This window comes from Phyllopteryx taeniolatus, chromosome 15, assembly GCF_024500385.1.
Source record: "Phyllopteryx taeniolatus isolate TA_2022b chromosome 15, UOR_Ptae_1.2, whole genome shotgun sequence".
Taxonomy (NCBI): domain Eukaryota; kingdom Metazoa; phylum Chordata; class Actinopteri; order Syngnathiformes; family Syngnathidae; genus Phyllopteryx; species Phyllopteryx taeniolatus.
The window spans coordinates 7,897,454-7,925,158 of NC_084516.1; the positions used below are offsets into that span (position 1 = coordinate 7,897,454).

General features: G+C 39.6%; 3 protein-coding genes across 11 annotated transcripts in view; all 3 read left to right on the forward strand.

Moving 5' to 3' along the window:
• The first annotated feature begins 364 nt into the window (after positions 1-364).
• Positions 365-3,640, forward strand: pus1 (pseudouridine synthase 1). Its single transcript, XM_061747513.1, has 6 exons — positions 365-719; positions 807-1,021; positions 1,092-1,229; positions 1,493-1,595; positions 2,661-3,361; positions 3,431-3,640. Exons 1-6 carry the CDS (start codon positions 656-658, stop codon positions 3,461-3,463), a joined length of 1,254 nt encoding a protein of 417 aa, XP_061603497.1. The 5' UTR covers positions 365-655; the 3' UTR covers positions 3,464-3,640.
• Positions 3,641-5,034: 1,394 nt separating this feature from the next.
• Positions 5,035-11,081, forward strand: noc4l (nucleolar complex associated 4 homolog). Its single transcript, XM_061800083.1, has 15 exons — positions 5,035-5,289; positions 5,366-5,486; positions 5,622-5,728; positions 5,803-5,910; positions 6,068-6,217; positions 6,308-6,410; positions 6,475-6,509; positions 6,588-6,638; positions 6,740-6,851; positions 7,319-7,379; positions 7,991-8,101; positions 8,191-8,354; positions 8,421-8,503; positions 9,282-9,395; positions 10,810-11,081. Exons 1-15 carry the CDS (start codon positions 5,137-5,139, stop codon positions 10,927-10,929), a joined length of 1,593 nt encoding a protein of 530 aa, XP_061656067.1. The 5' UTR covers positions 5,035-5,136; the 3' UTR covers positions 10,930-11,081.
• Positions 11,082-12,950: 1,869 nt separating this feature from the next.
• The window catches only part of rimbp2a (RIMS binding protein 2a), a 71,868-nt gene continuing 57,113 nt past the window's right edge, over positions 12,951-27,705 (forward strand). For 2 of the 9 annotated variants that reach the window (XM_061800080.1, XM_061800079.1), the window contains exons 1-3: positions 12,952-13,121; positions 13,660-13,803; positions 19,348-19,476. In XM_061800080.1, the coding sequence (XP_061656064.1) occupies positions 12,984-13,121; positions 13,660-13,803; positions 19,348-19,476 (411 nt within the window). In that variant the 5' untranslated portion in view covers positions 12,952-12,983. Of the gene's footprint in view, positions 13,122-13,659; positions 13,804-19,347; positions 19,477-27,705 lie in introns of all 9 variants that reach the window. The other 7 variants (XM_061800075.1, XM_061800078.1, XM_061800081.1 and 4 more) reach the window with 6 other exon arrangements.

Below are 27,705 nucleotides of genomic sequence, written 5' to 3' on the forward strand. Positions count from 1 at the left end.
TTACTTCACATTGTTTAATTGATATAAAGTTAGATTGGAACATTTCTTACAGAAGGAAGTTAAATCATTTGTCAAGTATCAAGGCGAGTACGGTTTTATTATAAAACTCGTTAAACACATCAATAGTAAATAACACATATTTCAAGGGTGGAAAAAAATGCAGCAAACAAAAAACAAAAACAAAAATATGGTGTAATTGTTAAAATAAAACTATATGAAGTTTTAAGCGAATCGTACGTTTAAACAAAAAAATAATAAGAGCTTGTTTTTCGCAAGAATACACTGTCTCGGTCTCCGAGATTTGTTAGTGTAACTTCCGCATTTGGCCTTCTGACGCAGCACAACAAGTCACGCGATAAAAAAATCCCGCTACACTGTATTTACATCCGGGGTCAAAGTTGATATTTTCCATGTGCCAGGATATCGGTGATACCGTCAATTTAGTGAAATTCGTAAGTTTTTAAGATGAACGAAAACGTTGAATTGTGAGACAAACAAGAAAAACATTTTCTTGCGTAGCACATCAAAAACTCTTCTTTCATTTTGGTTTATTACAATGTCTTGTGCTATCCGGCGTTAGCTTCATCACTGTGCTTCATTTTAGCAGTAACGTCTCTTCCAAATTATGATAAACATGGCCGAAATGCCTTAGGACATGTTTAAAACTAGACTGCCGTTGAGCGCCTTGGTTACCAGTAGACGGATAGCAGCAGCAAACGGTAAGATTTTCCTCACACATAAAACCATAAGTGTGATTAAACTATATTCAATTCAACTATAAATGTTTATATGTATAATCCTTGCAGGTGGAGTTTTTAAATTAATCTCCAGTATGAGTGAAGCATCCCAAAAACAACCTGCTGCCAATCTCTTGAAACGTTCCAAAGAGGAAACTGAGGTTATTCAAACCACAAAGAGAGCCAAATCAGAGGGAGACAACACTGAAGACGAAAGGCGGTACCCCAAAAAGAAAGTGATCCTCCTTATGGCATACTGTGGCAAGGGGTATTATGGAATGCAGGTACATAACAAAACTACATTCCAATCTTTCAGCCTTCTTCTATTACTTATTCCTTAACACTTTTGTTTAGAGAAATTCTGGGAACACTCAGTTCAAGACAATAGAAGACGATCTCGTCACAGCTCTTATCAAATCAGGCTGCATTCCTGAAAAACATGGCGATGAAATGAAAAAAATGTCTTTCCAAAGATGTGCCAGGACTGACAAGGTAGGACTGTCGTCTCCATCCATCCGTCCATTTTGTCTTCCATTAAGGTTGCCGGTGAACTGGAACCTGAACGTCAGACCTACCTCAGAACTGTGAAGCAGATGGCGTAACCACTTGGCAACCCTGCTGACAATTGCATGACCTCTGTAAAACTCCGCGACAATTTTAGTGTATCTTTGCAGTCATGTTGCACATTACAGTACTTATTTGAATTGTGATAGTGAGTACTAATCTGTCAGGACATGATATATAATTGTGTTCAGGGTGTGTCAGCGGCGGGCCAAGTGGTGTCTCTGAAGCTATGGATGATTGAAAATATTGTTGAAAAAATCAACGAGCACCTGCCACCTCAAATCAGAATCCTCGGTGAGAAATATTTTCTATTTATTATAATAACTAAAGATAGTTGTTCTGTGAAGTCACGCAGCGCCATGTTGGAGGTTGACACATTGTTGTGTTCTGGTGGTTATTGTTTTTGAATAGAGATGATTGAAAACTAGCTATTGTCTTGGCTGTGACATATGGATGATAAATACACCGGAACCTCTACAGTTGAACAATTTGCAATGAATCTGGTCTTTGCTGACTTTGAATACAAGGGAAGGGAAATGCTCTAGTTTGACCGATTGTCGATACGATTTGTACGGCACCCAGCTTTAGAGGTTCCACTGTATTCATAGTAGGCCACTGTCAATTAGTTTTTTTTGCAGTTTAATGATTTGACAATAACAACAAAAGTAAGTACAGTGGTGTCTTGAGATACGAGTGACCCGACTTATGAGTTTTTGAAGTTATGAGCTATTGTTTGGACGAATTTTTTTGTTTTGACTTCTGAGAGATACGAGCGCTGTATGGTGGCAATGAACTCAACTCACTTAACATGCAGCAGTTTGAGAGATTTTCAACAATTTTTCAAAAATGAGGTGTCACAAGCTGTTAATTGCCACTCTGTTTTTTATTTGTTTTACTCTCAAACTAAAGATCATTCCACATGCATCTAAAACAAATACATATTTGCTCTAGATAAGTCAGTTTAACTAATGCTAACAAACAATGCAAACTGCTAAAGACTGGCTAACGAATAGCACTGGTGTTGCAGTTTATAACTCTTTAATTAACTCTTTTAATTAATTGTTTGTCTGTAGTATATGGCCACCAGCAGGTCAAGGTGCATACACCAGAAGGACCAGCTCAATATCTATTGAAACAAAAACAGTGTAATTCTTTACTCTATTTAATTATGTCATTACTGTATGTTTTTAAAAAGCTCAATATTATAGACTACTACCTTTTGTGTTTTTTGGGGCGAGGTCTAGAATGGCTTAATGGCATTTTTATTAATTTCAGCGGAGAAAGATGATTTGAGATTCGAGTAGTTAGTCACCTCTAAAGCTACCACAGTAATGCTCTCCCCCCTCCCCACAACCACAGGTCTGAAACGAGTAACCCAAGGCTTCAATTCCAAAAACAACTGTGACGCTCGCACATATTCTTACATGCTTCCAACAGTGGCCTTTTCTCATAAAGACTCCGACACGAGCGACACGGCAGCCTTTCGCCTCGATCCGGAGACACTTCAGAGGGTCAATCTTCTGTTTGCGCGATACAAAGGAACCCACAACTTCCACAACTTCACATCCCAAAAGGCACCGAAGGACCCAAGTGCGCGGCGCTACATCACGGAGATGTCGTGCGGAGAGCCTTTTATCCTCAGTAATAACGAATTTGCTGTCATAAAAGTGCGAGGCCAGAGCTTTATGATGCACCAAATCCGTAAGATGATCGGCCTCGTGATCGCGGTCATTAAAGGATACGCGGAGGAGAACGTTATAGACCGGAGTTGGGAACAAGAAAAAGTGGATGTACCCAAAGCCCCGGGACTCGGCTTGGTCCTGGAGAGGGTCCACTTTGACAGGTATAACAAACGCTTCGGAGGGGACGGGCTACACGAATGTCTCGAATGGGACGGTGAAGAGGAAGCCATCAAGGCCTTCAAGGAGGCTCACATTTATCCCACCATTGTGGAGACGGAGTGCCAGGAGGGCTCCATGCGCAGCTGGATGGCCACACTGCCCATACATGACTTTCAAGGCACAGCCACCGAAACTCAGAACAATAAGGAGCAGAAACAGGTATCTGGTAATGCAGTACTTATATATTTTTTTATTCATCATTACTAATCATTGCTTCTGTTCTTCCAGGAAGAAGCAGATATTGCAAATGACTCTGATTAAGAAGACACACCTGCAGTCTTTTTAATGAAAAAATACGTTTCTCTATAAACTTTATTTCATTTTTCTTGTGATTTTTAAGTAGTTAGGTTTTCTCTTTGCGGTATTGTTTATGGTTTCTATTACACAGATTGCATAGCTATTGTACATAAATCAAAATAATAAAAGCCCTTTTCGTTACTCCACCATGCCCAATTGATTATTTACAGCGGCGATACTAGTGATTCCTCTAGTGGTAGGTGAAAGAATCACTGAATTTAATGTTCAAACTGCAAAATGTGATGGTGGCTTATTTTGTATTTTATTTTTATTATTTCAAATCTAGTACAGTACATTTATTTAGGTAAACAAATAACTTAATGTGCAAAACATTTAAAATTCCTCATTATTTACAGTGAACGTTCAAACTGCATTATGTTACAGCGGCTTACAATAACATTAAATGTGCTTTTTAGGAATAAAACCTCTTAACCCTTATATTTATGAATACTTAGGCCCAGTAGTTACTGTATTTTAATGTTGATCGTTTTGGTAGTACGTGGCGAGATTAGTATTTTTGCGGTGGTGTAAAAAGTTTGAGAACTTTGAAAAGAATTAAAGTAGATGCCAATCAATATTAGCCTCCTAAATATGTGGATTATTGATAACCTTTCCAATGTGGCGCAAGATCAAGTACATCAAATGGGAGGCTGACAAACCAATAGGTCTTTTGGTTTGAGGATGCTTGGATATAATACTGTACTTGTTAAGAGTTTGTGGACCTGCAACATACAATAAAGCTATACCGTACCGATGCAGATGTCCATGGCACTGATTTACAATACCTTAAGTGTTGGTTAACTTTATAATTATTAATTAACCTGCGACTCTGAAGATGATATGCGGTATGGAAACTGAATGGATAGATTATTAATCAAGATTAAAGATGCAAAGATTCTAACCAAGTTGGTTGTTGCATACTCAATATTTCAATAAATTAAAATATAGTGGAAAGCTTTTTTTTATTTTTTATTTTTTGTTGTATTTCAGTAGTTCAAAAAAGAAAACTGAGGTTCACTAGAAGGTAAAATATTAAATTATTTTTTTTTAAATATAATTTTTCACGATTTTGATTTACGACTAGCAGGAACCCAAAATCTCAAGATATTAGAATATTAGATAAACATTCTTAAATATTAAAAATAAAATAATTGAAACATTTTAATTTAATGAATTTATATATGATCGCTCTTTAAATTAAAGTACTAACTTTTACATTATTCTAATTTATTGATATGCAAATATGTCTACTTGGAATAATTTACATTAATTCATTAATCTTCCGCTCAGTTTATCCTCACGAGGGTCGCGGCATGCTGGAGCCTATCCCAGCTATCTTCGGGCGATAGGCGGGGTACACTGCGAACTGGTCGCCAGCCAATCGCAGGGCACATATAAACAAACAACCACTCACATTCACACCGAATAATTTACATATTAAATTACATATACATTATCTTAGTAAGTAAAAACACTTACCTACGCGGATTACTGGGTGATTTAAATTAAAATCAGGTCAATCAAACCTGACAAGCTGTTCAATGAAGTTCTATAACTGATTTGTAGGGGGCAGCAGTATACCATCCCATGGAGTCAGTAGTAGAAGAAGAAGGTCAGTCCCGCCCCTAACCACAAACATGGCGCCCGCCAAGAAACGCAACGTGAAGCCGGCAAAAGCAGCAGAGGATTGTGTAAAAACAGCTAAAATAGACATAACTAGTACAGTTGATAGTATCCTTCATAGCAGAAAACACGCCAATGAAGTTTACGACGTATTTGAGTTTCTTCAGGTATGTATACCACACCGCTATGAGCGAACACGCTGTCATTTTAGCCAATAATGCTGATGCATTTGTCTTTATGCAGTCCGAAAAGGAGAAAAATGTTGTCACGGCTGTCAATGCATGCAGCAGTTTGTTTTGTACACTCTTGGAAAGGAGGGAGCTCTTTCAAGGGAAACTGCCACCAGAAGACGACGCGTTGAGTGGTGAGTTCATGTTTAGGAGAATTGTGTGCGTGCGGTTCTACCTTTTTAAATTAAGTTCCAACTGCCATCACTAATCAGATATGCTTTGCATTTTAAACCCGTACGCATCATCAATGCATCTCATGTCTTTACTAGGTGAATATAGTGCTGAAGACAAATATCACATCTTCATGAGACACCGTTACAACAATTGTGTGGAGATGCTGCTTGAACACCTTAGTCATGAACTTCATGAGGTCCAGGTGAGTTGGCTTAAAATGCAATATGGAGGAACAAAAACCAGTGAGCTATTTTTGATAAGCACTTGTCCAAACAGGAAGTTTCCCTGTGTTGCCTGATGAAGTTTGCGGCGGGAGAAGGACAACATCCCCTTGAGGACTTGGACTGGAGTGAACACTACAGTTTCCCCAGGGAACTGATGCAGGTATTTTTTTTGTCATGCAACAGCATAAAGCAAGGACCTCTAGTAATTTGTGTTGAGGTTCTTTAATTTCCTTTTCCTCTCTTTTGCCCCCCTCATTTTATTTCAATTTATTTCCTCTTTAAAGAGCAAAATGTTCTGTATTGTATGTCTTGCATAGGCGGTAGTGGACAGACTGCTGTCCCGAACGACAGACAAGTCTCTGCTGATCTCTCGGTTACATGAGTTCCTGGAGAAGGAGGATGTACGCTATTATGTCATGAGCTCCATCCGTGAGAACATGGGCAAAGTGGAAAAAAGCAAGCAAGGGGCAAGACAACTTTGCGGTTTATTACAGTACTTTTCATTGTTACACCAAGACTATAATTAAATGTAATGTATTGACTTTTGTTTTTTTCAGGAAGTGATGCCTGTATATCAGCACAACATTTTCACCCTCATGTCCAACATCAGCATGCCAATGGAAGAGTCAGAGCTTTCCAATTTCATGGTCAAACAGGAAGGTGAGACTTATTTCATTCGATTTGTTTTACACACACTGAATGATGTATTTTGCCCATGTTTCAGCAAAACACAAGGACTGGAAAGCTGCCAAACTAATTGTACGTGGGCTCTAAAATTCCAACATGATTGCCCAGTTTATAATTGTCTCAGAGTTTCATGTTCTTTTCTCATCACAGGAACACAAGCGTACCTTCGAAAGGATGTGGCTTGGCTTCCTCAAGTATAAGGTAACATAAAATTTGCCACTGCACAAACTTGCCTTGTGTGCTTCCACATCTTCCACCTGACTGGACTTTCATAAATCTGTCCGTTTCTTATGATATTTCAGTTGCCGAGTAATATGTATAAAAAGGTCTTGGTGATCCTCCATGATGCCATTTTGCCCCACATGAGCAAACCCACACTGATGATCGACTTCTTGACTGCATCATATGATGTTGGTATGTTGTTTTTTTTTTTTTCCAGTGGCTCGCTGTCTACAGTAGCCCCTTTAACGCGGCCGTCTCAGTAAATTGGTTTATGAGAAGTTAGTCCCTTTAAGACCGAACTTACCGAAGCTGTATGTTGCTGCATCTAAATTTGGACTGCCATTGCGGAGTCACGCACTCAGATAATTATCAACATGGTGAGTGGGTCTTGGGTAGTAAACGTCTCACACACACACACACACACACACACACACTCTTTCGATACGCATCTGATACTATTTCAGAAATTGGCAAATTCGGGGGTTGACTTCAATCCCCATCACCCATCGGTACACACAGGACAGCGAGCAAGTGTGAAAGGGCCTAGAAATGTTGAGCTAATCAATCCAACCATATCCCGACTAACCCTCACATTGTTTTTCACGTGTCAGCTCGCCATGCAAAACATACTACCGTAGTTCTTTTTTTATTTTTAATAGGTGGAGCGATCAGCCTGTTGGCCCTCAATGGACTTTTTGTCCTCATACATCAACACAACCTGTGAGTATTTATATGCATTAATATTAAATTGTGGAAGAGTCAGCGTTGTAAACAAACAGAAAACGTCGACAAGAAAAATAAAAGTTTTAAACAAACAGAGGCTAAATTGGATGCATGGACATGCTGTGCTATAAATAAAGTAATGTCTTTTGTTTCTTGTATATATTATATATACCAAGGAACAATCTCTGGTGCTCATTTTAAAATCAGACCAAAATTATATGCACCCCTGTATATATTGCACTGTACATTGCATAATAGCAACAAAGGTTTTGAGTCTGACTTGGACTTATAATTCTCAGTTTTGATTGACAGCTGTTAATTTTCTACCACATTCTTAGTGAATATTCAAAATATTTGAAAGAGCTCAATATATGCATTGCACCACTGAAAAGAGCAACCGCAATAATGAAGATATTGTCGAAATATGTCGGTGACAGATTTAATGAAAACTGTTGAAGTTCATGTTTGATTGGACTTTTTAGTTGCATCTCACATGATTTGTGATGAAATTTTATTTTGATGCGTTCTAAAAAACGATCACATATGTGTGCTTAAGGTCACGTGAGTTTGCTAAATCATTTACTTAGGCTGTATTTGGTGTGTTTCAGAGATTACCCTGATTTCTACAAGAAATTGTACAATCTCCTTGAACCTTCCATTTTCCATGTAAAGTACAGAGCGCGCTTTTTCAATTTGGCCAACCTGTTCCTCAGTTCCAGGTAAAGCCTTCATACACCATCCAGTGACAGGAATGAAAGTACACTAATGAAACTGTACATGGACATTTAATGATACATTTCGACTCCAGCCACCTGCCGCTGTACCTTGTGGCTGCTTTTGCCAAACGCCTGGCCCGATTGGCCCTCACAGCCCCGCCCACAGCGCTCCTCATCGTGCTGCCGTTCATCTACAACCTGATCCGTCGCCACCCGTCCTGTCGGGTCCTCATTCACCAGCCCAATGCGGAAGATGGTAAGGTCTGATTTGGTATATGATAAACTCACAGAAGCCTCTTAACTGTGCGTTTCACAATGACAGAGCTTTTGGAAGACCCATATCTAATGGATGAGGATGACCCTGCTCAGTGCCATGCCTTAGAGAGCAGCCTGTGGGAAATTAAGGTGTGTAAGCTTTCATTCCCGACACTGACTACAACTTAACCACGAGTTTGTCACGGCTGGTTTCCAAAAGATTTTTTAAGAAAATATTTTAAACATGATTTAATGGCATTACACAGTTAACCCCCGTGAATTCGCTGTTTAACATTTTTGGGAACTTCTACGCCATTATTTGCTGAAAAATTGGCTCTTCGCTGTTTTTGTGCTCAGGTCAAAGCAGTTAAAGTATTATTTCGGCGTGATCAGATGGAATCTTGGTGTTGCTGTTAGATTTAACTCATTGATGTGTGTTTTTATCGCCTGTGTTTGAAATGCCCTGTCTTGTTGACTTGTCTTGTTGTCCTTGAATGCACCTCGTGCACAGTCAGAAGTGACTATTGATGAGTGTAAATGTGGTTTGTTTGTGTTGAATAATTTTACTACTGAATAGTTGTTTATATACCACGGGTTCATGATTGTGTACTTGCCAGATGAGTGGTGTTGATTCTTTACGATCCTCTCTGTTTTAAGTGCTCTGTTGCCAAACTTGTGGCATCTAGACCCAATTACAAACCCCTTTTCAATACTTCCATCCATTTTCTTTACCGCTTCTCCTCACTAGGGTCGCGGGCTGCTGGAGCCTATCCCAGCTATCTTCGGGCGGGAGGCAGGGTACACCCTGAACCAGTCGCCAGCCAATCGCAGGGCACATAGAAACAAACAACAATTCGCACTCACATTCACACCTACGCTTTTTACTCTGAATGTAAGTGTCTGTCATGTTCATCCTGTATTTCTGCAGACACTGCAGAGGCATTACCATCCAGATGTGGCCAAAATTGCCATGTTGATCAACACACCATTGTCACAAAAGGAGGATGACATCAGTGAGGTGCTCGAGATAACAACATTTGAGGTGATATGGGACTTAGAATCTTTTCATTCATTGTAATATAGATTTCAAAACAGTATTTTCTGGCAAGGGTGTTAATTTACTCAACTGCAGAGTACAAAGCATTGTTCAGGGATGGCAAAGCATAAATTCTGGCAAAGGCCTAATGCATATTATATGTATTGGCTTTAATTTTTTTCGAAACTTTAGCTTTACAGATGGCTTGTCTGCTCTGTAGGGTGTGTGTGCTGTGGTAACGACATCTACCACCATACATGGTGGTATTAGTATTATAGTGTTCCCCGCATTTTTTTAATCATCTAATTCCATGTACATTTCAAGTGACACATATCCGATGTGGCTGTTGACACTGGCAGAACACATGAAACATGCTGCATATGCAGAATCTCAAATTGCAATTAAATAACTCCAAAAGCGCCAACTTTGGGCAATGACAACATGGAAGTAAACAATCCATCAATCCATTTTCTGTACCGGTTCTCCTCACTAGGGTTGCAGGGGTGCTGGAGCCTATCCCAGGTATCTTCGGGCGAGAGGCGGGGTACACCCTGAACTGGTCGCCAGTCACTCGCAGGGCACACAGAAACAAACAACCATTCACACTCACATTCACACCTATGGACAATTTAGAGTCTTCAATCAACCTACCACGCAGGTGTTTGGGATGTGGGAGGAAACCGGAGTGCCCGGAGAAAACCAACTCAGCCACGGGGAGAACATGCAAACTCCACACAGGCGAGGCCGGAATTTGAACCCCGGTACTCAGAACTGTGAGGCAGTTGTGCTAACCAGACGTCCGCTGGAAGTAAACGATACAAATCTTAAACGTTACATAGTGTTTACTTGGCCTGGGCTGACTCTTCCCTTCCACCGATTTGCATAAGGGTAACCTCCATATTATTCCAATTATTCCACTCGCCAATGTGGGAACTTATTATTTGATAAGTGCTGTCACTTATTAATTGGACACAGCTCTAATGTAGCATAGTTGGACCACATTTAATTGTTTATGCTTTTGCTGTAGTTCAGATTTACAGTGAGTGTTTTTTTTAAATGTGTTTATCCGTGTTGCTTGGGCTCATGTGGGTATGTATGCATCATCAATTGGTGTACTGTATTCGATGACGTAAAGCTCGCATTGATGTGGTATAACCAATCTGCGTGTTTATGCTGCACTTGCGTTGGCACAATACCTGATACATATCATACTTTTAAACAGATATGGAAGAGGCAGAATTCTGATTTGAAGAGAGCAGATTACAGCTAAAAATCGGAATTGTGTTATTTGGACCATGCAATGTAAACCCAGTTTGAGAACAGAGGCCGCTGTTTGAGGCGATAGGATATTTCACTAACCATAACACCTTAATCCCTGTAACCATGTAAGCAGCACAATAAATGTTCTCTGTCCACTCAGGTGATGGAGAGAGACTTGAAGCAGACTTCGAGCAAGAGCATCCCACTGGAGTTTGAAACTGCCACACAGCTGCTGAAAGTGGGAAAAGATGTGATGGGACAGCACTTCTGTCTGGAGTGAAAGAGTGTGGGATCAATACTGGGGACCTTTAATATGTTTAGGTTTATTGCAACCTAGCATGAACATGACTTCTCATTGGTAAAAGTGTAAACACCAGCATCCTAACATGCTGATGTATCTTATATCAGTAAAACATTTTTTACACAACTCCCCACAGTCTCCAGATGTTTCTGTCATGATCTCTGACTGACCCCCAACTCTATGAAACACCATGAAATGACTTCACAAGGAGTGAATGAATGGGTGGAAACACTGAAAATCTTAAACCCAATATATATTGTTAGATATACGCCATATCCTTCCTTCCACATAAACACATGTCACAGCATATGCTAATGTTGCTATTGTAGTGCATGTTTGTTGTTTAAACTGCAATCGTAAAGCAAACGGTGTGAAAACGTGCCCCAAAATAAAATGAAAGTAATGAAGCGTAACATGTTTAAAGGCCTTTTTGGTCATGTTAACAAGCATAACTTCACTGTCTGTTGCAGATGAGCTCAGCCTCAAATGCCCCTCTCCCTCTTGTTTCTTCCTCTTTTGTTAAGTGTGCCATATGGCCACGCAGCAGGGAGTCTTTGGGCCGAAGAACACTGGGAAGCAATACGGGACTTGGGTCTCAAAAGAGCAAGTCATCAGGGAGACGCCGTCCAAAAAAATCTGCTCGCAGGCTGCACACATTTCTAGTCATGCTTTGGCAGCACGAGGCGTCGTCGTGAGTTGTGTTTATATTGCTTTTTAAAATATGTTCTGCACAATGAGGAATAGAAGATGGTCATGTGCGAAGATCAAGAGGGTGAGGTGCCAGAAGCATGTAACATTGCTGTCAAGATGATGCAGGTAACCACAGAAGATCATTTAAAGGGGTAAGTATACAATAGCATCAGTGATGTAACATTTTGTGTGCAAGTTTACGCTTGTATTTACCGCTTCCTCGTGACGATAGCTTTACATCGTTTATACTGTATCTGTTGATGCTGTGCTGAAGTGTCAATTGAAAAATAAACGAAGATACAGGTACATCTCAATTAGAATATTGTGAAAACTTAATTCATTTCAGTAGTTTAATTCTAAAACTCAAGAAAAGTCATAGATGGATGACCAAAAATATAGTTGTTGTAATTAAATGTTTTTTGGACAAATTAAATGAAATTGGGTAATTTACCACAGCACCCTGGATGATCTGTCACTGCACCATAGTGTGCTATGGCACCCGGCTTGGGATTCGTTATAGAAAATGGATGGATGGAATGCTACCCACATGAATAAAAAAATACACTGCTTTGGAAACGGCTGCTGGTCTCTTAAGTATAAGCAAGTCTACGTACAGACGTAAAAAGAAGGATGACATACACTGGGATTTAGCAGTGGCAGAAAAATGTTATTGTAATTGTGTTGAGAGAGTTTCTGTAATCCTCTCTTATATAACCGCAGTGGAGCTCGGCCTCTCACTGAACACATGCATGTTGGTGCATCATATCAATCACTACAGTCAGCTTCTACAAATGCACACTGGTGAAATGACGGAGACATCTAATGGAGAAGTGATCATACCTGTCACGGATTCTTATGTGCCTGAAAGAGAGCAAGTTATGAGTTTTTAATGAAAGAAGATGCAGGAATCCTACAGTAAGTGACAAGGAGCTTCTGCTTACTCAATACCAAATTACATTTTTTTGGCTATTTTTTTGTTTGTGATTGATACAAATTACTAATTACATTGGGTAGTTTCTTTGTTTCAGGTCAAACTATATTTAAAAAACTAATCAAAACTTGGAATTCACCTGTACATGTTAGTTTTTAATATTATTGTACCTCCCCAAAAAGAGTGACTACTGAGCAGGCATTTTTGTATTCACCTGGCTACCTAACAGGGCAGCGCAATAAGTAGTGGTTAGCACATCTGCCTCACAGTCAAAAGGTTCTGGTTTGAGATCCCGACTCATGCCCTACTGTTTGGCGTGCATGGGTTTTCTTCGGACTGCCTCACACATTCCCGAAAAGGTATGTTTGGTTATTAAAGACTCTAAATTGTACATAGGTGAGTAGTAGTATTAATGGTTGTTTGGCTACATGTGCCTTGTGATTTGTGTTTGCCCCGCCTCTCACCCAAAGTCAGCTTGGAGAGGCGCCAGCCCACTGTGACCTTAATAATGACGAGCAGTACAGAAAATGGATGTGTGGCTACCTACCAGGTGAAGTACAATAGTCTCTCAGGTATTATTTCTTAAACTTTCAATACACAACTGAACACTTTTTTTTTTATAGCATAGTAGCATACACAATGACATAGTAAGATCAAATAATAACATTTATTTTTCATCCATAGGGATTATGACACAAATTGCTTATGTACAATTCTGATATTAAATTAGTATTCTTTAAGAAAAGTTAACATGCTCTTTTCACCCCCTGCTGGATCTGCATTGTGCTGTCTGTCCCTAATGCAAAATTGCCACTGCTAAAGGAAACAACATCCATTCATTCATTTTCTATTGTGCTTGTGATCATTAGGTTTTAATGTGAGCTGGAGCCTATGCCAGGAGACTTTGGCCAAGAGGAGAGGCACACTCTCGACTGGTCGCTATCCAGTTGCTTGGCACATTAAAGAAACACGCTCAATGTGCATATGCATTCTTTGCATAATCAACGACCATGTGCTTATGTGGGTGTGTGATGACGGCTTTTGCATGGTGACTCACGTGTGTGTATATATTTGATGGTGGTGTGCAGGTGACAATGCGGGATCACACATCCGGTGTTAATGTGGAGGAGCTGCTGAGGCACTCTCAGATGGAGTTACAGTGGATGCAGAGACAGCTGGCTTTGATTGCTGCCAGGAAGACACACCACGACCACGGACAAGCCAAGGAAAAGGTACTGAGCTGCTGTCGTGTGGACCAATATTGCAACTTAAAGGTCCTGTATTTTGGCTATTTAGACCTCCATAGAGTGACTCTCTAACATGGACTAAGTATAAAAGTCTCAATTTCGTAAAAAAGCAAAAAAAAACATACAATTCAAGTGTCCAGAAAAGGACCCTCTGACAGCTACTTCTGTTTGACTCAATTTTATATCCGCTCTGTCCATATTTGGCCAAGACCGCACCCTTTTCTCTGATTGGTTGCCTCCGTGTAGAAGACCCAATTGTGAGAGCCTACGTGTTTGTCATGTTGACAGTGCTGGCTCGAAAGCGGTGACGTAGATAAGCTCGAGAAATTCAAATGATCTGATTTCAGCCCTCTCGGCTGAAAAACGTCTGGAACTCAGAAATGCGTGAAGGATTTTAATTCATATTTCACATGTTTATATATAGACAATGTTAAATCCCAAATAAAGAATCCCAAAGAAAAAGTTGGCTTGGCAAAATACGAGACCTTTAATGCTGCCACTTCCGTAAAAGCTAAAATCTTTGCATTAACTTTATAACAACAGTCACTGACTGGTCGAGTGATTCACTCGCCTGACTTCAGTGCAGATGTTGTGGGTTCAGTTCCCACTTATGATAGTCTGAATTTGAGTGTAAATGGTTGTCTGTCTCTATATGTTACAGTGAAAACCACTACCTTGTTTTTGATTAACACTTAGGATGACTAAGGTACTGTATTTTAATGTTTGTCATTATGGTGGTAGTTGGAGAGTTAAGTATTTTTTTTAGGTGGTACTTGGTATGAAATGTTTGAGAACCACTGTTTTAATTTATTGAGATGCACCTGTAATAGTGGAATGCATCTTTTAAACCAAACAAATGTTGCAGTTAAGCATCTCAACTGCAAACATCTATCACTTTTTTTATATACTGACTTAAAAGTGAAAGTTCCTTTACTGCTGGTTAAGCATTTGTTATTTCCAGCTGGTGACTACCATATTTTTCCGTTTCATAATGCTGCTAAGAGGATGTTTAAATTCACTTATTGTGCTATTGTTATTTTTTTTCTGATACATTATGTAATGCGTCAAGGGGTTATCTGAGCTTTGCTGTGGACCTCCACATCCTCTAATTGCACCATATTGTACAACATTAGTATTTGCTTTGATGGCAACTTAAAACATATATTATAACCAGCTTCTGGTCGGCCATCCAAAAATAGCTGATATCTAAAATAACTGCTCTATTAATCAGATTGTAAATAGGCCACATGCATGGCATTGCTTGTTAATCTAGTAATAGCAATAAAATACACGCTAAAATTGATCAACTTAAACACTCAAGCCAAGTTTTTCACTATTTACTTAATCCAAAATGGACATATTTAACATCTTAACCTCCCCCCCAAGGAAATCCTCTTTTGACGAGGATTATAATCGCCTATTGATTTATTTATTTTTTTGTCGAGAGGGAGGCTTTATTTAAAACTCCTGTTGAATGACTCAGAGGGGTCAAATGCAGTTGACAAGTGTTAAAATCAGAGTTGAGGGTGGGTGCAGGTCAACACTTGAGGCTATTGTACCAGTCTGACATGGTTAAATGACTCCTGGCCCTTGGCATTTTCCCCGACTTAGAAGTAGTTCACAGTGTATTTCCCCTCCAATCCAACTCTCCATCTGCTCCTAAATCCTGACTCTCATGGCTCCGTGTCATGCCTGAAGAGAATGTGTCTGGAGCAAGGAAGAGAACAGGCGGCTGGCGAGCGTTGCTAGGTAACAGAGTGGAACAGAGCGTATGTTTCTGCTTTCTCTTCTCACTCACGCACACTGTAGTCTCTCCTTCCCTCTGTACTGTCCTTGGTCCAATGAAGGACTACTGACACCAACTGCAACTCAGGCTGTAAGCGCAAAACATTTCACTGAAGTTGAATGTGGACTTGGATTTAGAAGGTGATTAAGAGAGGAACAAAATTCAAATATTGGTGGGAGACAGGAGCATGAGGTGAATTTTGGGTAGATACATTGCCTCATTGACTCTGCCATCCAGTGAACACTGGGCTATGTAACTATTTCAGGATACAAATGCTCTGCTTGTGGTATTTCCATCCATCCATCCATTTTCTTTTACCGCTTATCCTCACTAGGGTCGCGGGCTGCTGGAGCCTATCCCAGCTATCTTCGGGCGGGAGGCGGGGTACACCCTGAACCGGTCGGCAGCCAATCGCAGGGCACATAGAAACAAACAACCATTCACACACACATTCACTCCTACGGTGCAATTTAGAGTCTTCAATCAACCTACCAGCATGTTTTTGGGATGTGGGAGGAAACCGGAGGGCTCGGAGAAAACCCACTCAGGCACGAGGAGAACATGCAAACTCCACACAGGCGGGGCCGGGATTTGAACCCCGGTCCACAGAACTGTGAGGCAGATGTGCTAAGCTTGTGGTATTTGTCAAACAAAAAGTTATGATTATTTACTATTAACCTGTCTTGCGGTAAATATTAAATCGAAGTTGACTTTTATGACTGACAAGGGAAAATATATACAATCATGAACACGCAGTTATCATCTTGACATTACATTTGGTGGTGTGCTTTGAGATTTTTCAAATGTAAGGTTGCAAAACATTGCTATAATGCAACATTTAAAAGAGCACTTTTTTTTGTTTTGTTTTTCAACGTGGTCCGTAGAGAAAGGCATGCACGTCTACAGCATGCAAGAGCTCGACAGGCCTGCGATATATTGATGTGTGGGTATTCAAGCGCAACTGGATAAAGGAGCAGCGAGTGTGAGTGAACTACTCATGCAACGACGGAGCTGAGGGAATGTCTCTGTGTGTGACGGTGACATGAAGTCACTGCAAGTGTCTTGGCTCACACTGACTCTCAGCCAGCTACAGCTTTGCACACACTCGGCACGCTATTAAAGCTTCAGATTAGAGAGGCTTGTAACCACACGTACACACACACACACACCATGTGCCAGATGTTGACGGGAAAGTGAGGAAAGTCATTTTGGGGCAGAGGGCGGAAGCATGGCCTTTAAGGTAGGCATTGCATCAGCAAAGGCATCACATTATACACCACAACCTCAGTCAGGATGCAACGTGGATTGTCTTCATGCCTTTGTGTCTGTGGTTAAAAAAGGAGCAGCACCCACGAGAGGGAGGGAACAACAAGAGGGATGATTTCAGAGCGAGGATGTTCTTAGATTCTCAAGGCTCTATGGGTTTGATTCATTTAATGCTCTCGCCTTTGCCTGAATGTGCTTGGCATTGGTGCAGCAGTGATGCAAGTAAGTGTATCTCTCACTCACCGGATGGCAGTATGACAATTTATTGAAATAACTCCTAGTCAGAAATAAGATTACCTCAGGGGATGCCTGTGGCAGGCTTGGCTACGCGCACACAAATTTATCAAAGTACCATTGTGACTTTTTCCCCCTACATGATATCATGACTGAACCTTTTCCTCACAGTATTACAATTTCACTTTTTGTAACATTTCACAAAAACGCTTTCCTCATTTATTTCCCATACTATTAATTTTGTTTGCATTATAAATACTTTATTTCTCTAATATTCATTTTTTTCTTGTAATATTACAGCCCTTTTCTCGTAACATTCCGACTTTATTCTTATTGCTTGACCTCATCAGAATTTCCATGTGATTTATATAATTTTCCAGGGGTGTAATCTTTTTCTAAATGTAATTTTATTCTTTGTTTAATCTACTTTTAAACTAATTAAAAAAGGGTACACTTAAATTGAAATCATTACACTAATTAATTAAAATCTAATTTTAATACCCGATTTAAAAAGAAAAAAACTGCAAAGCCTTTGTGAAATTTTATGAAAACACTTTCGTGTCTGTATATAAATCCTTATGTCTTTGTAAATTTTTTTGTTCTTCTTAGGTCTAGCGCTCAAGTTACAACACAAATAAAAATTTAAAACAAACCAAAACTATATTTTTTCTTAATTTATCTTGAGCTGCTGCAACCCCCCCCCCCCCCCCCCCCTGGTTCACATAGCTCACTTTATGAAAGTAGTATGGTACAATACTTAGCATCTCATCACATACACATTTGGATGCAAAGTGAATGATGAAGTGGAAGCAAGGCCTGCAATGCTCGTTTTTTTTTTTTAATCCCCCCTAATCAGTTTTCTAGCTTTGTCAGTGCTTGTGATGACCCCAAAGAGAATGAGCACATCATTGTTGGCCAACTCTAACGCAGCTCCTGTCAGAGGAGCTTTGCTTGTTTCCTTCGGTACAGGGATGAGGTCTCCAACGCGGATGACACAATTGGGACCCAGTCTGACATGGGGCCGGGCACACTCGTCCTCTTTGTTGTCTGCAGCCATAATCTTTGTTGTTACCCCTCCTGGTTAATTAGAACGCCTGAGCTACTAATTAGAAGTGATTTAGAAGCAATGCCGTTGAAAAAGTTCAGTCATGCTTGAGCGCATTTGTATCCAAACTGTAACAGGTGTCAGGTGTATCAGTTCTCTATCCACCACATTATAGGGCAGTTCTTATCTACTTTTTTTCAGTGTCTGATTTCTTTTCTCTTTGCTTAGATTTAGTCAACTTGGCAATGTGGCTTTTGGGATATTTTGCCCCCCTTCATGTTAGATATCTAGTAATATTTGGATTTGTCTTGTTCATTTTCTGCTGCTGTATTAATAAAACTAATATTTACACAATAATATAAATGTGGGCAGCACAGTAGTCTAGTGGTAATCAGGTCTGCCCCACAACTGAGAGGTCTTGGGTTCGAATCTCTGGACTTGACTTGGTGTGTGAAGTTTTTCTGGGTACTCTGGATTCCTCCCGTATTCCAAATACATGCTTGTTAGGTTCACCTCTCGGACTTTGAAAAGGGATGAATAAGTTTAAATACATCCATTTTCTATAGCACTTTCCCCCCTTCAGGTCACGAGTGAACTGGAGTCTATCCAAACTGACATTGAGGCGGGGGTACACCCTGGACTCGTTCCCAGCCGATCACAGGGCACATGTTGACACACAACCATTTACACTCACATTCGCACCTATGGGTGTCTTCTGTTAACCTAACATGAATGTTGTATGTGGGCTCCTTCTAGTGGTACTTGTAAGAATCACAGCCCAATTACAATTCAGTTGTATTGAACTTTTATACTCAATACATTTGCATTTAGTCTTTAAGAACTGTTTGTTTTTATTTAGGTATTTTTATTTAATTTAACATTTATGTGTAATACCTTTTAATTGAATTATTCAAGTATAGCTTTGTTTTTTCCCCCTATGTTTAAGTGGTGTTAATGTTCAAACTGTGCATAATGCAGTGGCTTACAATAATATTAAATATGTAAAATTTTTGATGAACACTTAGGCTTAATACGCTAAAGTATTTTAATGTTGATTATGGTAGTTGTACTTGAGAGCTAAATATTTTTTAAGATGGTACTTGTATCATAAAGTGTAACATTTAAATTAATAGCATTTATCATAAAATTATGACGATTTAAAGAAAATTTTAACCTCATATTATTTCTTGTCTTTCAGTCAAAGTTGGAGGTTTCATCCCAGCTCGGCCAAAACGTTAGTCGCTTTCGCCTCCTGGAGGAGAGAAATCGAGTTTTGAGACAAGAAATGGCTGCTCTCCGCCAAGAGAAGCAGCAGTACCACAAACTGGTAAAAGTCCTTCTTACTGTTAACCGTTCATATGTGTGCGTTGGTGTACAACGTTTTTAAAGTGTGTGTTTTAGCATTTTTAACATTGTCACCAAATCAACTGTATGTGTTACTTTCTGCTTGCTCATGTCTATATATAGATATGGATCTACATGTGGTTGAGTGACTATTGTACACAGTTGTGTGTGGGCGCGTTATCATTGTTTGTACTGTATGTTCGTGCACGCACTGGTGCATGTTGAGGCCTCTCCCAGGTGGTCTCGGATGGCAAGGCGTGTGAACGGTTGCTGTGGCAACACGCCCATTTGAGTGCACACAGGATGGTGGAGGGGACGTGACAGCTGACACTTGTGCAAAAGCTGACCCAGTTATATCCGTGTTTCTATATCAATCATAGGCGATATATTGCAGACAGTGTCCCTAAAACCCTTTTGTGGAATCACTTATATTTGTTAACATTAAAATAAATGATCCAAATCAGGCTGTTTTAAAACATGTATTTTTGGAGTGGTCGGGGATATGAAGTACAGAACATAGTACGTAAATGTTGAATATTAATGTCATCCTTTTAATTGCCAATGGGTGGCGCTAATATAACTTTTCACATCCCTTCACAGTAACTACAATAATTACTGTAGCTTTTTATATTACCTTGACATGGGTAGGAACCATATTTGGTAGGGCTGCACGATATTTAAAATTACATTGCGATATATTTTTAAAAATTAAACCTGGAATATATATTGCGATGTGAAATAATACAGGATGAGTGTTGGAAAAGTTTATTTTCTCAGCAAACTAGTTATTCAAAATTTAGAACGAAGTTCACTGGTCCAAAAACAAACCAGTTCATAGTTCTTCCCCCCCCCCCCCCCCCCACCCCTCCATTATGTTGCTGATGGGCTGTTGCCCTCAAAATACTGGCATTTCATTTCCCCATTGTTGCCACCCATCCAGTCCACACTAGTAGCTAGCTGCAGCTTTCACCCTACAATTATGAAAACAAAAACAAAAAACATGAGGGAAAAAAACCTCCTCTCTGTTCACAGCCATGCAGTGCGTGACAGCGAGTGACAACTGATAAATATTGAATTTAATTTGGTTAAGTTCCTTTCTATTAAACAGGTCATCAATCTTTAGGTTAAAACGTTAAAAAAATAAAGTTTGAGAACCATTTGTGTACTGTACATCCAATGAATTCAGCTTTTTCTCGTCAGTCCAACAAATAAACACTCTCCAGAGAAAAGATGCACCACTAAAAATGGCTTGGCACAGCAATTAGATTTTTGTATCTGCGCTTGGTCAAATCAGTGTACTATCTGGTTGTAAATGTCAAAGAACCATAAAAAAGGGACAGTTTCCCAGAAAGAAAACACAATCTGCACACTGGATGCCTGGAAACTATCAGTGATGGACAGTTGGAGAAAGGTACCCTCGTTGTATCGGGTGACCTGTGTTTTGTGTGGCCACTGCTCAAAAGGCCACAGCTGTCTCCTGGGATGATGTTTCCATGGGATTGTATACACCTGACGGTAGACCTTGCGATTACATAGTTTGTACAAAGAGAAGAGGAATAACGCTCTAATCAATAATACCAAATAGCTGTAATGTATGCTTCAACTCCCGCTGATAACATATTTTCACAGAACCAGGTTTAATACTATAATAGTCCTTAGCTTCCAATTGCATTACACATCACATGACTGCCACCACCGCCATCGTCACAGCCCACAGGATATTCGGAAAATTAAATGTTGCTTTGAGGCAAGGCTGATATTAGACTTTTCTAAATTCTTTTCTAAATTGAATTTATTTCAGTGTTCTTCCACTAAACATAAAAGCGACATTCTTTAGCAGCTATTGAACTGGGGTACACCCTGAACCGGTCGCCAGCCAATCGCAGGGCACATAGAAACAAACAACCATTCGCGCACACATTCACTCCTAAGGGCAATAATATTAATAATATTGCAAGCAAAGCTACATTACAAAAAGTGAGTCATGCTGTTCAAGTGTAAAATAGCAAAAACTAAATAAATTGAATAAATAATGAAAAACAAATACACATGAATAAAATAAAGGTGTTGAACTATTATAGCCTAATATTGAAAGCAAATCTATGTAACAAAAATACATCGTGCTATGCTGATGCAAAATACTAAACATGATTAAATACATTTCAATAAATAAATAAACAAATAAGCAACTTATTTAATAAATAAGTAAATAAATATATAAATGCATAAATAAATTAATAAGCCCTAGTGCTTCATGTACTGCAGATGTAAAATATTGAACAGAAATAAAGAAATAAAGCAAATCTGAAATAAAATGAAAAGCCATATTAAACCAGTTTTAGCTAATACCGTGAGCAAAGTTATATTTAATAAATCCACAAATAAATAAGTGAAAAAGCTATTGCGCATAGATTGTTACAGTGGCTTTCACTTTTTTTTCTAATCCAGTACAGTACATGTATTAAATATTTAACTTTCAAGTACAATACAGTTGCATTTAATCTTTTAGAACGGGTTCTTTTCAAACATTAATTTAGTTAAAAATTTTATTCAACGTACTGTATGTACAATACATTTTAAACGATTAATTAGTAAGTACAGTTTTATCTTTCCTTTATATAAGCGTAGTGTGGCTTCTCAAACTGTTACAGTGGCTAACAATATTATTACATATACTTACGAAGAATAAAGCCTCCACCTGAGTTTTTGATGAATGTTTAGGCCCACAAAGCTACTGTATTGTAATGTTGGTCATGATGATGGTATTTGGAGAGCTAAGTATTTAAGGTAAGTGGTACTTGGTGTAAAAAGTTTGAGGACCACTGCTATAGTGTATTGAACTAGTTTTATCTGATACTGTGAGCAAAGCTATCCAACAAAAATGTGTCATGCTGTGCAGATGCAGAACTTTAAATCTAAATAAATACACACACACAAATAATATAACAAAAAAAATCATTTTTAAATGTCAGCTTTTTTTTGCGGGACTACCTAATTTACATACATGAATTTTGTTTTTGTATTATTATCACTATTCTTTAATGATATATCATTATAATAGAATAGGGATGCTATCAGATTTTTTTTTACTGATTGGCTGGGGCAAATCATGTGGTTGTATGTGAACCACACAGTGAGGCATGCTGGCTCTGTTTTCAACACCCAATTAGCTTATAAAAATAGCTTTTTGCCCAATAAATGGTTCACTCTCCTTCCCTTCCTACCCCCTTGCTCCCGTACAGTATATTTACAGCACTTTTCGTGCCTATTTGGACTGCCCTCCCTCCTCTGGCTTCCTGTTCTCTGCAGACAGTGGGGTGGTCTGAGGTCACTGGTGAGGCCTGTGCAGCTTCCTGCCTGCTCGAACCTAACTTGATGTGATGTAAATCAGAGAGAGTCCTGGCAGTCTGAAATTATAGCTTGGGCATCTTCTGGTCGGTCAATCTAGATATTGGTTTTGCAATTGTCATTCTGCTGTAATAAAAGGATTTTCTTTAAATGTCAATATTATATAAACTTCCACTGTTGTTGTAATTACTCAGGAAACACGCTAAATAGACACACTTTGGTTAATGAATGAACCAGGAGGGCACTTTTCTACTGCAGCATGACTGTGGCTCGGGTTCCAGTGCACAGAAGTGTGCTTGCTGGGGAGTTTGTGATAAAACTTGAGACATGACCTCAATCCCCATCAAAAACCTCTGTGGCATATACCTACATCCATCCAAAGGCAATTTAGTCTTCAATGCACCTAACATGCATGTTTTTGTAATGAGGGAGGAAACCCAGAGCACGGGGAGAACATGAAAACTCACACCTAGCACCTTTTGACTGTAAGGCAGACTTTCTAACCATTCAGCCAGGTCCACCGTGCTGCATGTAGCATAGTTAAGAATACAAACAGCAAAATGATTTAAATCTAATAAGGTATTTTGTATTGTGCTCTGCCTAATAATGGAGCGTACTGTATAAACTTACACTGTCAAAAATGTGCAAACAAATTGGCAGGTATAATAGATTTGAGCTAAATGACACAACAATAATACTGATTCTGAAGGAAATATTCTAGAAATTTAAATCAAGTAAATTATAAATAAGGCCCTCTTGGATTAATGTGAAATCCTATTAACGGGATTAAATCATTTTAGGGCCCAAGCATGCGCTATCCACACTTCCACAAGCCCCCCACACACAAACTGATGTCAATATGATGTAATTAGTCATTATGACAGGGCGGCGTAGGCAGTGTGATGGCAAGTGTGCTCTGTGTTGTCATTGAGGGCTACAAACTGTTAAACTGTGAGGATTAACATTAGAACAAAGAGAATGTCATCACAATGGGTTTAAATTGAGCCTAAATTTAGGCCACTTATGCTTTTTACAAAGTAGACGCACTGTAAATATGAAAAAGACCCGAGACATTACATCATAATCAATTCTAGAGCATTCTCTCCAACTATATTTAACAATTATGCATATGCATCCGGCCAGCATGGTTGCTAATTTTTAACACATCTGCCTCACAGTTCACAGTGGGGTGAATCTGTTGCCTGACCTTTCAGTGTGAAATTTGCATGTTCTCCCCATGCTTTCGTTGGATTTCTCTTCCCACATTCCCAAAACATGCATGTTATGTTAATTGAAGACTCCAAACTGCCCATGGGTGTGGATGTGAGTGCGAATGGTTGTTTCAAAGACTCTCAAATGCTGTGGGCGTGTGCTGAAACCACACAATGGTCAACTGTCAATCAAATTTAAAAAAACAAAAGGATGGTACTTCGTGTAGCAACTTTCTTTCTCCTCTGCCTACACATCACTACACGTTTGAGCCAACACAGTCGGAATCAAATTCTGACCCAGAAGACACTACCTGAGAATTCTCTCAGTCTGTAGCTGAATAGTATTATTTTCCACCCATCTATAAGTTAGCAATATGTAGTATTAGTGTATTAGTTTTGTCAATTTAGTAAGATGAGTCTACACCACTGGTCTCTACAATTCAGGACTACATAGTCGTCAGTCTTTTCACTAACAAATCTATGAATTTACAGCAACTTAAAGATTCAAATACACAGAGAATTAAACAATTACACAATACTGTACTAGCAAACATGCAAAATCTCACCTTAGTCTGGATTCACCTCAAAACTGAATGGGTTAGAGTGGTTCAATTGGTTCATTTAAATCTGATTCTGTTCACAATAAAAAAGCCATTTGGATTAAAACTCCTTGGCAGAGGTTAAATGTCTAATTTCAGTGCCTTATTATTGCTCAATAATTCCGTATTTTCAAGGTTATAATGTTTTGTCTCATTGAATCTGTTTGAAAGAAGTTTTATATTTAAACCTGTATGTGATTATCTTGAGGGGGTGTGTTCAGACTTCACAGTAAATTAAGAGTGCTCCGGCGGTGTAAATATACAACATCACAAATCTGCAGCCTCTCTAAATTCTGGAGACTGGCTTGGATCTTCTTTCTATTAATAACACCACAGAGAGTCATCAGTGTAGGACGGCTTTTGTGTAAGTAATAAAGTGAACGCAGCATCAATCTAGATGATGCTCAGTTAGTGTCACGGCGAAAGGCTCGAAGCTAATGAGAGCGCAGGGAGAGTCGGGTCCTCCTTATTTGCTGCATATTGCCAATACATCCAAAGAGAAGCCCACCGGTGGGGCTGGCTGATTATCATTCAACAGCGTAAATTTGTGCAGAGGAGAGGAAATTGAGTCCAGAGGAAGAGTGAGGGAGAAGAAACGATGGACGAAGGGTGTTTAGGAGCTGGGTCTTGGGGTGGGGGTGTGGTGGGTGTGGGGAGTGTGTGTTTGGACAAGGGGGCGGAGATGAGAGAGAGAGAGAGAGAGAGAGAGACGCAGGCCCTAGAGCTGCCACTGATGCTGCTGCTGATGCTGCAGACGTTTGACAATCCCCCCCCCGCCCAGAGAAGGGAAGGAGAGGAAAGGGAAGGGGAAGGAAGCGACACCTCCGTCAAGATGTGCCGCTGTTAGCCTCACGCGGTAAATAGCACATCTAGCTCTCTCTGCTTGTCTTTTCACTGCTGCTCTGCATCATTTTTCTCAAGTGTTTCATCTAGCTGCCTCCTATATACAGTGCTGAAGGGTTAGCATAGCTGGTCGGGCAGCTGAATGGGAACAACCTGACTGCATGCGCGACGGCTGCAGGAGCAAGAAAGGGATGTCCAATTCTACATTTATGGTTATTTGATGAGGAAAAACATCCAGCGTCTGTGTTTCTTGACTTAAGCTGAGCCACCTGTTTGGAGGTGTGTGTGTGTGTACGTGTGTGAGTGAGTGAGTGAGTTAAAGGCGAGGGGTTGGGGTTTGTCTTTTTACTGTAATATTTTTTTCTATATTGTGCATGCACAGCAAGTGACATCGGTTTGGAAACATGCAGACACATCTTCACATGCATGTACGGTGAAAGACAAATGTGCGGCCGCTTTGTCAAACAAATTGATCCCGTGTGTGTGGAGGGAGTGTGTGCTTTGATATGATCTGTTTTTGGTAACCTGAGCTTTTCCTGGTTTCTGCATGCTGCAAGGTTGCCAGGTGTTGAGTTTTAACCCACTCATGTTTCCCTCACTCACCACTCTCTCAACTGCACCATTGTCAGTTTATTAGGAACCGCTTCACTGCACGTCAGCATTTTAGGGCTCTCATGAAGAATTTTTGGAAGTGACTGTACAGTCATTTATCATTGTTGTTGTGGAAGTTGGCAGCATGGTGTACTAGTGGTTGGCTGCCTCACAGTTCTGAGATTCTGGGTTTGAATCTTGGGTCGGGGCTTTCTGTGCGGAGTTTGCCATGTTGAAGTTAAATTGTCCTTGTGTAAATGTCAGTGTGTGAATGCTTCTCAGTCCATACTGTATGTGCCCTGCAATTTAGGTTCTTGCTTACTTGTCACCCTAATGAGTATAAGAAATATAGATTTTGGAAGCTCTGGATTGTGTGGCAAATGAGTATTCTCTGTACTGATCCAATTTACTTAACAAGAAAAAAAAAAAGTCCCTTTACAAAGGTGGAAAACAAGTCAAGGAGCATTTCGTTTGCTTATCCTTCCGTATGTTAGCAGCAGGCAGCTAGGTGGGGTAGTGGTTAGCACATCTGCCTCACAGTTCTGAGCTTGAATCTCAGTTGTTCGGTTCATTGAAAATTGCCGTATATATATTTTACTTTGCGTGAGTAATGCCAACTCTTTCTGCTTTTATCCATTACACTTCTTTATATACTGTATATATTATATACTCCCCGAGGTTCCTCCTGCTTCATTCTTCTTCGTCTTGTGGTTTGTCATCTAAATGTGGTTGGCCAGAGGGCTAGAACGAGAGAAGCAGTTACCTTCACACTGCAGTCCAGTTGGGGTTGTGGCAGTGCACATATGAGGCCTGCTTGTGACGGCCAACACAGCTGTAACGTTTCACATCCTCATCTTCATACACGCACCCACACACTTTCACTCTTTTATTTACACGCATGCACACCGTAGGCTCTCAGTGCACATTCATGTCATTTGTCATCACAGTGGGAATCACAAAGACTTCGCTCGTGGCTTTTCTACCATAGTTGATGTATAGAAAAGACAATTCAGTGTCTCTTTTTGCTGATGAAGAAGTGAAGCCCAGAGTATCAAAGGAGTAACATACACTAACTAATCTGTGAGGACTTTCTATATTTATATTTGTATATTTCTTTTGTGTCTGTAGGAACTTTGGTCACTGTTATAATTCCTTTGACTTAATTGTATTCTTCTTGATTTGACTTGTTCTACCAAGGGTGCAGATAGCGTTTAATTACGTAGTTTGTTAGCGGGATTATGTAGAAATCAGCCCTCAGTTGAGTGGTCAAGTAGTTGAGTTGTGGTTTAAACTTGCTGGCATTATTTGTTGTCTTCTTTATTTTTTGTCAATCCTCATATTTTACATTGTATTGCATTGTCATTTGTTTTCTAATGTCAAGTGCATTACATCTACAACATTATTATTATTGAAATTGCTGTGTGTTATTCTTTCAACAAATAAATTGACTTTTTTGGGAGTCAACATTTCTGAAAACTCATCAATTTTGTCAAGTGCGTATATAGTACTGGTAAAAATTTAGATATTGTAGGAATCCCCAAAACAACCCCCTAAAATTCACTCAGTACCTCCCCTTGGAAAGTTGAAAAAAAAAAAGTTTGTCCCCTACACCAATTTCAC

Excerpts from the sequence above, each read along its gene's own strand:
- pus1 (XM_061747513.1), top strand. The coding sequence starts at position 656 with ATGTTTAAAACTAGACTGCCGTTGAGCGCCTTGGTTACCAGTAGACGG. Across the intron at positions 1,230-1,492 it reads GATGTGCCAGGACTGACAAG|GGTGTGTCAGCGGCGGGCCA; the intron begins GTAGGACTGTCG and ends AATTGTGTTCAG. Across the intron at positions 1,596-2,660 it reads ACCTCAAATCAGAATCCTCG|GTCTGAAACGAGTAACCCAA; the intron begins GTGAGAAATATT and ends CCACAACCACAG.
- noc4l (XM_061800083.1), top strand. The coding sequence starts at position 5,137 with ATGGCGCCCGCCAAGAAACGCAACGTGAAGCCGGCAAAAGCAGCAGAG. Across the intron at positions 5,729-5,802 it reads ATGAACTTCATGAGGTCCAG|GAAGTTTCCCTGTGTTGCCT; the intron begins GTGAGTTGGCTT and ends TTGTCCAAACAG. Across the intron at positions 8,102-8,190 it reads AACCTGTTCCTCAGTTCCAG|CCACCTGCCGCTGTACCTTG; the intron begins GTAAAGCCTTCA and ends TTTCGACTCCAG.